Here is a 15,548-nt window from a genome sequence, read left to right on the forward strand (position 1 = left end):
TTCAGTTAATGGTAGCAAAGCTGATGCTAATTTTACTTTTCTTATAATTTTTGTAGACTGTGTTACATTGCCTGAGAGATTCATGTCCCGTCATCCATACCCAGCTCCCACTTAGTACCCAAGATTCAGACCTCCCAAAATGTTTAGGAAGAACCACTTTCTCATTCTTTATTAAAAACACGAAGTTCTTCCTTGCTCCAAGATTGAGAGAAAGAAGTCAAGAAAGACAAATCTCACTTTTTACACATGGGGATTTTATTTCATGAATTTGCAAATTCATCTTGAAAGTAATAGTCTGCTCATACTTTGAAGGGACTGAGTAGAAATGCTGTGTACAATCAAAGTAATGTGTTGATGAACTTGGGTTTTCCGCTTCCAAAGGGAAAAACTGTTCTTGAGGTAAGCAAGGATTAATGTGCTGCACTGAAAGCTGTCTGAAGTTCAACTGAAAGTTACCAATTGCCATCCACACTGCAATCAGCACTGGTTTGTAAATAAACCTTATTTAATCTCTAATAGGGTATTCCATGGCATGCTAAGCCAGGTTTAGCTACAACTATCTCACCAAATGATGTAAACACAGCCAGTTACAGCTCTTAAAAAAAAAAAAAAGTGGGATGGCCTAAGCAAGATCAGAGCTATTTCACAGGCACTGAGAATGAACCTCTCCCAATCTTGGTCTCCCCAGTTTATCCTCTGCCTTCTAGGGACTGAAATACAAAGAAAAGCTGCAGTAGTTTCCTCTTGCAGCCACTTTTGCTTCTCTCTTTTAGAGACCCAAGACTAAACCACTAGAGTTATAGATTGCTTTTCATTGTACTTGGAATTGTTTGCATTCCAGAATTCATATTGATGGGAGAAGGCTTTTAAACATTAAATACAGCTATTTAGATGACAGAGCCGTTGTTCTGTTCTCTAAATTTAAAGCATGAATACAAACATTCATTTATTCATATAAAACATTAAAATAATTCAATGTAACTAGTGTAATCTGTTTGCCAGGTTTGGATTCACACTAAAAATACATGATTTAAATTCTCAAATTACATTTGGTAAAAGCTATTCAGGAATGTTTCTGTTTATGTGACCTCGGATCCCTAAGAGCCAGACCAACTTCAGGCCATTTTAAGATCAACAATGTTCATACATAGTCAAGTCATTCTGCCTGGTTCATAATCCACACAGTAACATGTCCCAACTCTTTAAGTAAACTAGGCTTTTTTAGAACAAATTATATTGGCTGAACTTAAGAGTAACTGCCATTTGTGATCAATGTTGATTATATATTCTGAGTTGAGCTTAAATGGAAATAATTTGGATAAAGGAGACAAGGTAGTGGTAGTCAGGTTCACCAGGTAAAATGACTTAACATCTGAATATGCTAGCCATTGGGTTCATATCATTGCATTAAGCCATTGTATGGTTTGTTTTGTGTTTTAGCATATGTGAACCCATCCAATTGTGATTTATTCAGACAATTCAAATTGCCTGAAACAAGAGATTGTTTAATGAATGGTAATGGATAAAGACCTTGCACATTATTTCCCTCAATAAAATCATGCTAGGAGTGAGATGCAACTTCTTATTGGATTATATGTAGTTGGTTTTGCAGTGTAACAATGATTTACAGTAAGTAGCATGTATATTTATGGGCACTATCCAATTCAAGTCGTATCCGGACCCATAAGGGAGTAAAGGGATACAAATGACAAATTCTGTTTGCTATCACCAAATAAACACCAAGACATGTATTTATCAGATTATCAGAATCAAAAACATAATTGTGACATGATTATATCACCTATTGCTATCGACATTAGTGCATTGTTAGATTGGATTCATGCATTGTAGTAATTCATAATAATGGAAGTTTATTTAACTTTAGCTTAACATACAGTACAAACCCAATTGCTAGTTCCTTGGCTGCTTAAAGGGAAAATGGTTATTATAATAACTACATAGGATAGAAAGTAAATTCAGCAATCCTAATAAGATCTTTTTTTTTCTTTTCGTTTGTGTCTTTGAGTCAGTCTCGACTTCTGATGACATCCTATACACAACTCCTTGCAGTTTTCTTGGCAATATTTTCAGAAGTGGTTTGCCATTGCTGCCTTCTTCCTAGGGCTGAGAGGGCTTGCCTGGCCCAAAGTAACCCAGCTTGCTTCATGCCAAAAGTGGGATCAGGATTCATGTTCTTGCAGTTTCTAGCCTGGTGCCAAACCCACTGTTGTAATAAGATTCAGCACGCTGCAATTTGAAATATTCTACATTTCACATGCTATTAGTTATACGCTCTAAGACCTGCATTATTTTTTTTTATACATATCAGAGGAAATTTAACTGTATCTATAAATTATAGCTGTTAAAAAGATAAGTTGAACTCAACTCTTGGTGACTGCAGAGCCAGGTTAATGTAGTTTTGTTGGCAAAAGTAAGTGGTTTGCCATCAATTTCCATGGGGGGTTTTTTTTGGGATGCCTCAGTGGAATTTATAATTTCAGGATTTTTAAAAAATGATTTCTCATCCAAGTACAAGCTCTGACACTGCTTAGCCTTTTATGAAATCATCAACCTGAAATCTAATAGCTGACCCTACTATGCCTGCTGTTTCTTGACACTGAATTTACTCCAATGAATAAACTAATATTATGATATATTACCAATAAAAGATCAGATTTCTTCATCTATGAAACAGTAGCCTTACACGCACTTGCCCTAGTACTGTGAGGGACCACTAAAAATGGTATCTCTGTCATTTAAAATGAACTTAATTAGCAATACCCTCAAGTTGTTTAGGTCATCTGGAAACCAATATAAAGGAAGAACTTCAGTAATTTGTGGTACAATCAGCTATTAATACAATGATTCTTAAACTGCTTGACCCAATCACACTTTTCCCACTCTCAAATAAGGCCGTTACCTCAACAAATCTCTCAAACTCTGTTGTCTTACAAAAATATCTGGCAGCAGCAGTTCCAAACTGGATTCTCAACTCACAAACAAGCAATTACAAATTGCTCCATTACCCAAAAGATTTGTCCAAATCATAACAGACCACTATATAAATATAAATACTAAATTCTGATTTTCAGATTTTCCACTCTTCGTTATTATTTTAAGAATTACCTATACTTTTTCACTGCACCATTAGCTAATTTTAAATCTTGTGTTTTCTGGAAAAAAAACCCAGCAATAATTCCCCTCATTATTAGTGGATGATAAGCAATATTATCAGCCCTACATTCTATAATTGCACATCTTAGTTCTCGCTTTGTGTGTGTACATATCCTACAATGCAACATGAATGAAACAGTTGTAACATTAAACTAGGATTTATCCAGTGTTTATTTTCATACAAACTCTTAGGTTATAGAAACCTGAGTGTTAAACTTTTGGTAAGAAAACAGAGCAATATTTGCAGAAAAAGTCCCCAACTTTAAGTATGGCTGTTTTATTTTTCCTGTCAGCTAGGCAGATGGAATTTTTTAAAAATAAAGCTAAAACAAGTACCTCAAAACATCCATCAGAAAAATAATTTGAAGATCATAGCATCTATGCCCACTGCTTGATTCCTACCCTGAATGAAGATTATATCACATGTCTCCCAATGTGCCCTCAAAATCTGAAACATGGGTTTTCCTAAACTTCAGGAACAGATTTGGACAACTTGGGGGGGGGGGGGCACGAAAGTGTCTGTTGTCATAGCAGAAGAGCTATGACACCAGAGGAGATGGTAAATCTGCCCTATAATTATTGTTCTTGACAAGTAGCATTCAAATATTTCTAAGAGTGAAATAAGAGGAAAAAGCAACAATTTCTGAAATATCTTGCTCAGGTTTAAAATAGCCATGAAAGCAGAGAAAAGGTTAGCAACAGGCTAAGAGCAATAGATTTAACAGTCTTTAAATTAAATTATTTTGTTTTGACTTCTCTACCTAATTCATAAACTACAAAGATTACAGTGATATGAGATAACTTCCAAGTCTAAACCATTTGATTGTCTTAAACATTTTACCAGATTTTTTTTATTCAAAAACTTGCAGCATTTTTCCTAATACTCATGAAATAGTAATTTTATAACCAAATGTTTTATTAATAATGCAATATCATTATTTCTGGATTAATGACCACAGCACAAAAAGTAGAATGCTGCAGATACAGAAAATGTTTTGCTTCACCCAGCCTATAGCGGCTGTTATAAATCCAGCTAGTGTACATCAATTTTTCATAATCTGTTTAATATGTATTATCTTCATTGACAGTGTAACAGCAGCTCTACCGTGTGGGATAACATGATACTTGGTACAGATTTCTCGTATTTGGTCTTCTGATAAAACATTTCCAAAAACTGACTAAATGTAAGCCATTCCAAGCCATTTCAGTCCATCATCAAAATACAGATTCTTCTTGAAATGATAAAAACATATAAATTATAGCCCAAAAGAGAAAAAAAAACAGCAAAAGACAAATCAAAGGTTAAAGCTCAGTCTTCACCTTTAACTCACCTTAAATATGTGAAAGGGACAAGAAACTATGTGAACTGGACAAAAGAACAGTCTCAGCTGTTAGTTTAGTTCAGTAACAAAACATGAATTCTTCTTTCACAACTCGGAGAAGAAACCTTTAAAATATTCCAACTGCCGAACACATTAAAAAAAAACTATTTCATTATACTATAGTAGTCACTGTTAGAAAACCACAGTGGCCACTCTTTAATGAAACCTCAGAAGGTCTCTGTAGGACATCAAAAGTTAAACTCATCAGGTTATATTTCTATTGTTGGATGCTTAGCTTAAAAATATTCAATATACCTCTGACAAGATAGTTTTATCTTTTTAAAAGGACATGTGATAAAGATTTTTTTTTTCTAAATGAAGAACAGTCTGTCATTTTAAACATACACAATATTATGCGAGACTCTTTTTACTTTAGACTGGAAAAATTTGCCAGGGACAAAGTCAACACAAAGTAACAAACAGCAAAAGGTAGCAAGAAAGAGAAAACAGATAAGTGCAGCTCTGGTCAAATTCATAGCAGTTCTTTACGTCAGTTAACAGTTCATTTACACTGTATTTCTAATCAGTAACATGCAAGCCCAAAGAAGCATTTGATCACTACACAAGGTAATAAAATTTGATTAAGTTTATCAGGCAACTGCTAAAATATGAAAATTTGCAGATGTAACAAATTAGCTTTATCTGAACTTTTAACAGGACAAAATTAAATCATTCCATTGGTTAAAAAACCCTACATTCAGTTTTACCAAACAAAATTTCACATGAAAAGTAGTATGTGATTCCAAAGTTTCTGGAGTAGAAATGGAGTGATCTGAAATGTCAAAGACCCCATTATTTTGAAAAAAAAAATGAAAGTACACATCAAAAATTTCTAATTCCACATGTGAACAACAAAATACTGCATATCTACCAACAACTGCATTGGGTAGGTTCATTATGAAAGGCTAGCTGCCAAGATGTTGGAAATGGCTCCTTGCCTCTGTTCCCTTTGAGGAATATACAATCGTTTGAAATCCAATCACGCGAAGAACTTATCATGCTGGGATATATTCCAATATTCAATCTTTAAAATAGGTTTTTAAAGTTGCTATCTTCCCCAACTTTTTCCTCTCAATGTTCATGTATAAAGAGTCTCTTCAGAACAGCAAGGAGAAATGGAAGGGGGAGGGGGTCACAGCCTCCGGACTAGGATCTTTTAGACATGTTTTTTTTTAAATTAAGGAGTTCTAAGGCCACCTGTGTTTCTCAGTGCTGAAAGATGAAGTCACAGGGCCCCTTTCCCCGCCATGAGAGAACATGTTCAAGAGTTTAGATGTTTAAATGTCTCATTTTGGCACCAAGGACCATTGTTTTTAAAAGACATATTCCTCCACATTCCTAGTTCTTGTTGTTTTGTTCACTCACTACCACAGGTGGGGTTTCAACATTCACAGCTATGACTATGTTCTCCCCATCCTCCGTTTTGATCCGTTTTAAGTCTTGCTGTTCAGACTGATCTCCGTTCTGACGTTTCGTTGGAAGAGAGGCTGATGCAGATGCGTGAGTTGCTAACATGTGTAATGGACTTGCAGCAGCTGAAAAAGAAATGAAGGGAAGGGAGAGAATATATTAAACCCAGGCAAATCACCAGCAACTTTTATTCTGCAACCAAATATTACATTACCTAAAATACATAAATCTCAGGTTAAGATTTGTCCCAGACTCTTCTAATTCTGTATGAATATTTGCAGCACCTGAACTTACCTTAAAATTGTGGCTAAAGATAAAGATAAGTACTTAATCTATGAGAAACTAAAAGCAATAACAGATAAGCACTAAATTTGCAAAGATAACTTGTGCTACTTTCAATACCCCAAGCCACCCAAAAAATAGTTTGTGTGGCCATATTCAAGGCATCGTTATCTATGCAGATACAGGTAGTCCTCAACCTGCCCATTAAGGTTGCAAGTGGTGACAACTCTTAAGTGAGGCAGCCTCGCTTAATCACTTTCTGCTCTACCTGATGCTACTGTTAAATGAATGTGGCTTGTTAAGTGGTACCTAATGGTTGGGGGAGACCCTGAGAGTTGCTTTCCAAAGCAGCTTGGAAGCCTTTTTACTGCTTGTCCGACTTCCTTTAGAACCGAGCTTCTACCATGCCAGTTTGGTGCATGTTTGTGCTTCCGTTTTCCTTTTGAGCTGAACTTTTTCTTCAGCTCCTCAAGGCAAACAAGCTGCAGAAAGATTCTGCTTGATTTCCTCCTTTCCTCTATCTTCACCCTGGCAGTGTCTCATCAAGTTAAGTAAATTACAGATTTTGTCACACCCTCTTTCCAGGCATGCAGTAAATTTAGCAAATTAAGTGATTAAAAGGGATTGAGATTTGGGGTGGGGGGCCAGAGTTTAGTTTCAGCCTCTAATGAGGGAGGGTCTGTCCCTCCCAGGTTTCTTTATTGAAGAAATGTGGATTTCTGGGGGATGGAGGGGTTAAGCATGGAAAAGGTTTTGGGAAACTGGCCCTGAAGCTGCTCCCTTTGCAAGAAGGCAGCTGGCTTCCCCAGAGCTGAGGAGAGGTGTGCAGTCTCCCAATGGCCAGCTGACCTTGGCAGAAAGCTCTGAAAGCAGCCGCCATTTGTCAGAGGAATTGTCAGAGCACTCAAAATGGTGGCTGCTTTCAGGAGGCCTGGGAGCAGGCCCAAGCGCTGCAGGGTCCCATAGGCTGCAGTCACTGTAAGTTTGAAACAGGGTCATATGTAGTTTTGAGGGGAGTCTGTTGTAACTTTGAGCGGTTGTATCTCAAGGACCATTAAGTGACCGGTGGTATCTCAAGGACTACTTGTACAATCTTGTAGAGACCTCTGGAAGACAAAACAATCTTCCTCACATGCATTTTCCTACACTCTAAGGCAGGCATGTCAAACTGCCGGCCCACAGGCCGGATGCATCATACTGAAACCGTGCCCACCCCATTGCCGGCAATGGGGGGAAAAGTCCCAATACGTTGCACGACGTCACCTGACATCGCGACTTTGACATTCCTGCTCTAAGGACATACTTTCATACTCAGTTTTGGCAATGTATGCTGAAAATTGAAATTTTAGAAGGTGATGATGAAAGCAAACCATATATTGTCATGTGTTTCTTTCATTCACATATTGCCAAAATTATATAATTCTTGAGTGCTTCTAAACATAAAAACATACTTTTTTTTATAGCAAAAGCATTCAGGATTTCTTTAATGAACATATTTAGCAAAAGTCTTCCAGTTATTCGAAGGCCTTAAGACCGCATGCAACAGTTCCTTAGTTATGTCCCTTTTGAGAAAATAGTTCAGTAGCTTTTTTGATGCTAGGAAGAAACAATCTGGATTACTGCAATAGTTGAAGCTCAGTTGAATATGAATCAACCTTCCAAGAAAACTGAAGGGTCTTGTCCAGGCACTCACCAGGAGTCAGGTATGTGAAGGCACATACCCAAAAGTGTGACAAAAATATAAAAACTCAGAATTAATGGCTGAAATGCAATGATGGAAAAAATAAAATAAAAGTAACAAAAGCAATATGTCAGCTGATTCCACAGAATTGGCTCTGGAAAAGAAGCCACTGGGCTAAGTTGCTTAGCAATCCCAAAGACTCATGGGTATTACCAATTGTATGGCATTTTTAAAATTCATAAGATTTTTTTCCAACTTAAGTCCAGAAATTATCTGTTATAGCAGTCTGCATAACTGTGTCTTGCAATCACCAGTGCGTTTTTTCCAACATGGAACCTCACAAATTGGGTTCCAAATTGAACTTAACAAGTTCCTATTCCACTATTAGATTATTCTGACAAAATATGATAGTGTATATTACTCTGAGTAATATAAGGAAACTATAACCTTGACAAAAGGAAGAAATAATTAATTGTTATTAATGTGAGATTTTTTTTTATCAAATATGGGGAGAAGAAGTACAGATATAATGAAAACCAAAGGATTCTGTCAGATTTCTCAGAAAAAAGAATAGGCTTGGGTATGGCTCTGCAATTTCCTTTCCCTTTGATTTGAAGTATAAATGGGATGGAACAGAAGGAGGAAGTAAATCCTTTTCTTTGAAAGTTTTTGTCCTATGTTATGCAATAACTAGATCAGATTTTATAACAATCTGTTAAAAGGGGAAACACAAACACAGAGCTGTTTCAAAATAACTATGTGCCTCTTTGGAATGATATCAAAAAGGACTTATTAAGATGGGATAAACTGCATTTATCATTACTGGGTAGAATTTCTGTAATTAAGATGGAGCACAAAATGGGCGTTATCAGAACCCTACACCACTGAGCTGAAGGCCTACCTACCAGCAAAGACGGAAAAGAAAAAGAACTAAAGCACATCAAGGAAGCCCTCAGAACTTGTGGCTATCCCAAGTGGGCTTTCATCAAATCTCAAAAAAGACACAGCAATAGCTCCTCCAAAGCAGACAAAGAAGAAAACAATAAAAGAAGCAACGTAGTCATTCCATACGTTGCAGGAATATCAGAAAAGCTCAGGAAGATCTTCAGCCAACACAACATATGTACACACTTCAAATCCAAGAATACACTAAGGCAGAAGCCCGTCCATCCCAAGGATAAAAAACCCAGACGCAAACTAAGCAACGTGATATATGCAGTACAATGCAGTGAGCCATGTGCAGATCTGTACATTGGGGAATCAAAACAACCACTTCATAAGCGCATGGCACAACATAGGAGAACAAACCCATCAGGACAAGATTCAGCAGTCCATCTGCATTTAAAAGACAAAGGCCACTCTTTCAAAGACAGCAAAGTCCACATTTTGGACAGAGAGGACTACTGGTTTGAAAGAGGGGTCAAAGAAGCCATCTATGTCAAAATTGAACAGCCTTCTCTCAACCGAGGGGGAGGGATATGACCATCATCTAACTCCAGTCTACAACACAGTCCTTTCAACAGTTCCAAGAAGCTCCACACCCATTTGTACTACTCAGGTAACCCTGACGAAACAGATAAGACTCCAGGGGCTTCAACAACTCGCTAAAAGAATGCAAATGACCAGCTGTCTGCAAGGAGTATAAATCCTGCCATTCCCCACCATCCAGTCAGAGCTGAAGAAGTTTCTTGGATGAGAAGCGAAACGTCTTCAAGAAAAACAAGCAAGTCCAGTTGCCTCATGAAAAAAGCACCTTTGAAAATCTCCATAGACACCTATTCTCAAGTATAAGGAGGAGTTGGAATCAGAAGGACATGTCTGCCATTGGTTTACATACTTACAATTGAAAGAAAGATTTAAATCAGACAAAACATTATGGGTTTGACTTTGTCAAAAATGAACTGAAAATCCTACTGTGTGGTACTGTGTGGTAGTGATGAATATATAATTGTTATTGAATTTGAATTTGGAAAATGAATATATAAAACATTGTGTGATTCAGTGGGCAAGGAACTTTGGATATAATGTAATGCTTGAACAATGGGAGAGTATGTGGACAAAAGGTTTAAAATTTACACTAAATTATAATTTAAAAGAAAATTTCTATAAGATGATGTATCGCTAGTATTTAACACCAGATAAGCTGTCAAGAATATATAAAGAAATTTCAGATGAATGTTGGAAATGAAAATATAGAGAAGAGACTTTTTATTCTTTATGGTGGACATGTGATAAGGCAAAGAAACATTGGAGTAGGATTCACATCCTAATATAGAAGATTCTTAAAGTGAGTATAAAGATAAAATGGAAACTTTTCTTTTGGGCTTAACGGAAAAAGACTTGGAAAAAACTTTGAAACTTTGATGTTATATATGTTGACGGCAACAAGACTACTTTATGCACAAAAATGGAAGGACACTTTGATTCCCATAATGGATGAATGGCTGCAGAAGTTGATGGAGTTAGCAGAGGTAGCTAAACTAACTGCTTTGATCAAAGAAAAAAATAAAATTACTTTTGTTTCTACTTGGAAACCACTTCTGGACTTTGTGCTTGAAGTGGAAAAAAGTGAAAATTTAATTTTGGATTTTACCAATTAGATAGGTTTGTTGTTATAGAAATGGCTAGTTTATACTATTATGTAAAGGGAAAAAATTGAGATTTAATGTCATTATCTTATTCTACTGGACCAAAGAGTGTTGGAAGTGAGCACCTTTCCTTTCTTTTTCTCCCTCTTTTCTACACTTTTCCCTTCCTTTTTTCCTCCCCTATTTTTCCTATTATTTTCTTTTGTATTTTTTATTTTATATATAAACAAATAAAACAAATAAAAATAAAAAACAAGGAAAAGATCCTGATGCTTAAAAAAATCTGAAGGAAATGGAAAAGTAAGAAGTAATAGAAAACAAGGTGCTTAGGTAATATCACCACTGAGCTCACAAGAACTCAGAACGTAGTCACTACTAGACAATCCTAGCAAAATGATATCCATAATTTTGTTTTTTACGCTGGACATACACAATTCTCCCCCATCCTCTTTCATGTCATGGCAATGAGGAATATCTACTCATTTTAAGTCATCTGAATTTTTAAGATTAAATGTTACATTATTGGAAACAAGCCAGCGGCTTATATCAGACTTTGTTAACTTTAAACATGCAAATTTCACTTAATCTAAACAAAGAAGTTCTTCAACATCTCGTGACATTGTAGGACACAGGACACATATATATAAGTTGAAGACCTGTTCATGTTAAGATTAAACGATAATACAGTATTTCATACACCTATTAACAGACTTCAAAAGAATATTATAACTATCCCTAAAGATATAATCTTAAAATAGTTGTATTTTTTCACATTTTCATCACATGCATTACTTCAACTTCAAAAGCAATTTCATATAACATGGACATTTCTCAGAGACTTTTTTTTTTGCCAATCAGAACTACTTATGCAATCCCACTTGCTAATTTAATATGGAAGAAAAACAAGATAGACAAAAATGATTATGACAGGACGTATTTAGATTTAACTACAAATAATGCCCAAATAGAAGTTACATGTAGTTTACATTCAACAATATGAAGAAATAGCAACAATTTATTTTGGATATTATTTTTGTAAGAGGTAATTTGTAACTATTAACACTCAATTTAAAATGCTTACCAGTGTTAGCCTGACCCTGCATTGCTGTGGTGATAGGTACTATGTGTGTTCCGTTTTGCGTTACAGTTTTTATTGGTAGCTGGTGTTGACCTAGAGGTGCTTGTTGTACTAGAGTAACCGTTTGTAACGGTGTAGTCTGAGATGTCTGAATGATGCGACTAGCAGCTCCTAGAGTTGTATGGCTAACTGCGGGTACAGGTTCCACTTTAACTAGAGGAAAAAAATAGGCAAATGTTTGAAATTAGTAAAAAAAAAGTAGTAAATAAATATCAAAGTCAGCATATCATAAAAGAAATCAGCATGAAATCAGCCCAGGGGGAGGGCATGTGAGTGCAGGCGTCCTTTACTCACACAAATGGAGTTTGCGCACAAGCGGAGGGTGCTTGCGCATGAAGCTCCACTCGTGTGAGCAGCAGGCACTTGCACTTGTGCACAAAGCTCCATTTGTGCAAGTGGAGCTTCGCGCAAGCGTCCTGTGCTTGTATAAGTGGAGCTTCACGCCCACGCACTTGACCCACTTCTCCCGTGGCCTGGTTTCACACAGGCTACGGCCTGAAGACCCCTGCTCTAATATATCATATACAAATGAAATAATGTTTTTACCTTTCATTTCATTGTGATCTCCATTCTCTTGAGGTTCTCCTTTAGGCTGGGTCACCACTGCAGCTTGTGTAACCACTGCTTGCCCAGCTACAGTATAAGTATTTGCTGGTGCTAATCCAGTCACATTTGTGACAGATACAGCTGGGATTTGATGAACAACATGAACCGTCTGTACTACAGGCTGCTGAGACGTTGATGTCACAGGAGTTGCAACAGTGTATGTGACAGGTTTCATAGTTTGTGGCAGCTGTCTCTGTACAGTAATTAAAACAGGTTGGCTAGATAGAGGAGATCCTGTAATGAAAGGTAGAATGAAATGTTACATACTTTTTTTAAAAAATATTATTATATGCAACTTGCTTTCTTAAATTAAAAAGAAAAGGGGGAGACTGATAGTAACCCTCTTCAGGCTATCAGAAAATTGAACCCTTTGTCCTTTGAGGTTTACATGAATTGGCCAGGGTAATGTTAATCATCTAGTAAAAATGTGGTTTTTTTGAGGTTATCTGAAACTTGATCTTGACCCTCAAAACCAGATTTCTGGCTTTGAACTTCACACTGGGTCTTTAAATGATCCAGCTAAAAATATACGTAAACTCAACCAATGATCCTTATATCCTGAATGTAAGATTTGACTTTAATTAAGGAACAAACATTAAGCCTTAATGTTTCCAGCTAAAAGTGTGACTGGAATTTTTGGAATATAATCCAAACAATTCGATTTGCTATAACACCTATAACTCTTCAAGCTGTTATTCTATATTACTGCCTAGGTTTGTTGACCATGGGATTCTAGAATGAAAAAGATCAGATTGCCCAAACTAGGAAAAAAACCTAGAGTCTGAAGCAGGAATGAAAATAGCCTATTTCTAGTCTGAATTAAAATGCACATTTTCCCTACATATATATTTCCTGCATGCTCTTGAGAAACATATGTTAAAAATGAGCATCAAGGCTATGAATGCTTCTTTTAGGAGACAATTCAGAAGCAAACATATTGCATATATTTATGTGAATACTGTAATATTAGTGAATATTTGTGAAGTTCATTACTACAGGAGGCATACAGGTTGCATAAAACATTTTTAACTCAACTATCTGATGTGTTATAACTAAATTATTTGGATATACTGCTCATGTATCAATAGTATGGCTATGGAAGAGCTGCTTAGTCTACATTAGCAATCTCCAACCTTTGCGGCTTGGTGGACCGGCGGAGGATAGGGGAACAGGGCAGCCGGCACAAGTGGAGGCTGGAACGCAGGCACAGCTCAACTTACGTGAGTCGCGAGCAGGTGCGCATCAGCATGCACAAGTTGAGCTGCGTGAATGTGCATGTGCACCAGCCCACCACTTGCACTAGTTGAGCTGCGAACGCATGTGTGCCAGTCCCACCACTCATGTGGCCCGGTTCCAAATAGGCCATGGCGAGCAGTGGACCGGGGCCTGGGATTTGGGGAACCCTGGTCTACATGGTCCAGAATTTTTGCTGTAATCCAGCAATGTGAAAAGGCGATCAGCTACAGAACTGTGCTATTCAGAGTTGGGAAGCAACAGCATTCATCAGAGCATATTTTACTATCAATTTATCAGCCATAATTTGAGGAAACATTTATATATTGTCTTATTATATATTTATCCAATGTTTACCTCTAAAAGCTGAAAGGGATTTACATGGGCAAAATCCTTGACTTTATTCCTACAAAAGCAGCTTTGTGAGATAAATTGAGCCAAAAATATGACTGACCCCAATGTGTGACAAAGTCACCCAATGATTTTTCATGACTATAGCTGGATTTGCAGCTGGCTCTCACCTGTCCTAGTTCAACATTTTAATACTATATAGCAGGGGTGTCAAACTGCTGGCCCGTGGGCTGGATGCGTCACGCCAAAACCGCACCCACCCCATTGCCAGCAATGGGAAAAAAGTCACGATACGTCGCGAGTTTGACACCCTTGCTATATAACGTTGCCACCACTAAGGTGGGGTTTGGACTCCGACTGGGTGGCCCCGGGGGAGGAGGCGAGGGCAGGTCTTGAGACTGTTGTATGGGAGGAGTTTGACTCTGTGGCTCCCGAGGACGTGGACAGGATCCTGGGGAGACTGAATGCAACCACATGTTTATTGGATCCNTGACTGCTGCTGATCTCCTCTAGCTAATTGCCTGCGTCTACGAGCATCAATCATGTGCATCAGGTGTGAATCCTCCAAGTCTGACTCATTCTCCCCACAAAGCTGAGCTTCATCCGGAACACGACTGGAGGGCCCAGGCTCTTCATCAAACCGTGAGTCTTGTAATTCATCAGACCCTCCCTCTGACCCTGATGGCCCTCCAAATGCCTCCTCCACCTCCTCCTCAGATTCCCCAGACTCAGCTGTTGGGAACACAGGCTGGCACGGAATCATGACACCAGGTTCTTGATCCCGCTGCTCAAAAGCGTGCCTCCATGCTATAATGGATAACTTGGGCTCGAAGTGGTCTTGGAGCTTTTTTTTCAAGTCTGCGTAGGTGACCGACTCGAGCGGCGCCGGGGCGACCAGGTTCTCTGCAATGTCGAAGGTGGCAGGGCCGCACATGCAGAGGAGTGTCGTGGCCTTCAATCCATCTTTGGCAACCTGGTTGGCACAGAGGTAATTTTCGACGTGGGAGATGTAGGATCCGAGAGGGTTTGGACTCCGACTGGGTGGCCCCGGGGGAGGAGGCGAGGGCAGGTCTTGAGACTGTTGTATGGGAGGAGTTTGACTCTGTGGCTCCCGAGGACGTGGACAGGATCCTGGGGAGACTGAATGCAACCACATGTTTATTGGATCCGTGTCCCTCCTGGTTGGTACTGGCGGCTCGGGAGGGAACAGGAGCCTGGCTCCAGGGAATTACAAACGCTTCTTTACGGGAGGGTGCCTTCCCCGCGGTCCTAAAGGAGGCGGTGGTGAGGCCCCTCCTTAAGAAGCCCTCCCTGGATCCAGATGTATTGGCAAATTATCGCCCAGTCTCCAACCTACACTTTGTGGCGAAGGTTGTTGAGAGTGTGGTTGCACAGCAGTTTCCCCGGCACCTGGAGGAAACGGTCTATCTAGACCCTCTCCAGTCGGGCTTCAGGCCGGGATACAGCACGGAAACGGCATTGGTCACGTTGGTGAATGATCTCGGGAGGGCCCGGGACAGGGGTTATTCCTCTGTCCTAGTTCTTTTGGACCTCTCAGCGGCTTTTGATACTGTGGACCACAGTATCATGCTGCGGCGGTTGGGTGGGTTGGGAGTGGGAGGCACTGTGATGCGGTGGTTCTCCTCCTTCCTCACCGACCGTACGCAGTCTGTATTGGCAGGGGGACAGAGGTCGACCCCAAG

General features: G+C 38.7%; 1 protein-coding gene across 1 annotated transcript in view; it reads right to left on the reverse strand.

Annotated features, from left to right (window-relative positions):
• Positions 1 to 4,221: 4,221 nt before the first annotated feature.
• The window catches only part of FOXK2 (forkhead box K2), a 44,046-nt gene continuing 32,719 nt past the window's right edge, over positions 4,222 to 15,548 (reverse strand). Inside the window, exons 7-9 of the mRNA XM_015822779.2 lie at positions 12,202 to 12,495; positions 11,599 to 11,808; positions 4,222 to 6,091 (exon numbers count right to left, since the gene is read on the reverse strand). Of these exons, the coding sequence (XP_015678265.2) occupies positions 5,895 to 6,091; positions 11,599 to 11,808; positions 12,202 to 12,495 (701 nt within the window). The 3' untranslated portion in view covers positions 4,222 to 5,894. The remainder of the gene's footprint in view (positions 6,092 to 11,598; positions 11,809 to 12,201; positions 12,496 to 15,548) is intronic.

The sequence above is a fragment of the Protobothrops mucrosquamatus genome, unplaced genomic scaffold (genome assembly GCF_001527695.2).
Source record: "Protobothrops mucrosquamatus isolate PMUCROS unplaced genomic scaffold, P.Mucros_1.0 scaffold1675, whole genome shotgun sequence".
Classification (NCBI taxonomy): domain Eukaryota; kingdom Metazoa; phylum Chordata; class Lepidosauria; order Squamata; family Viperidae; genus Protobothrops; species Protobothrops mucrosquamatus.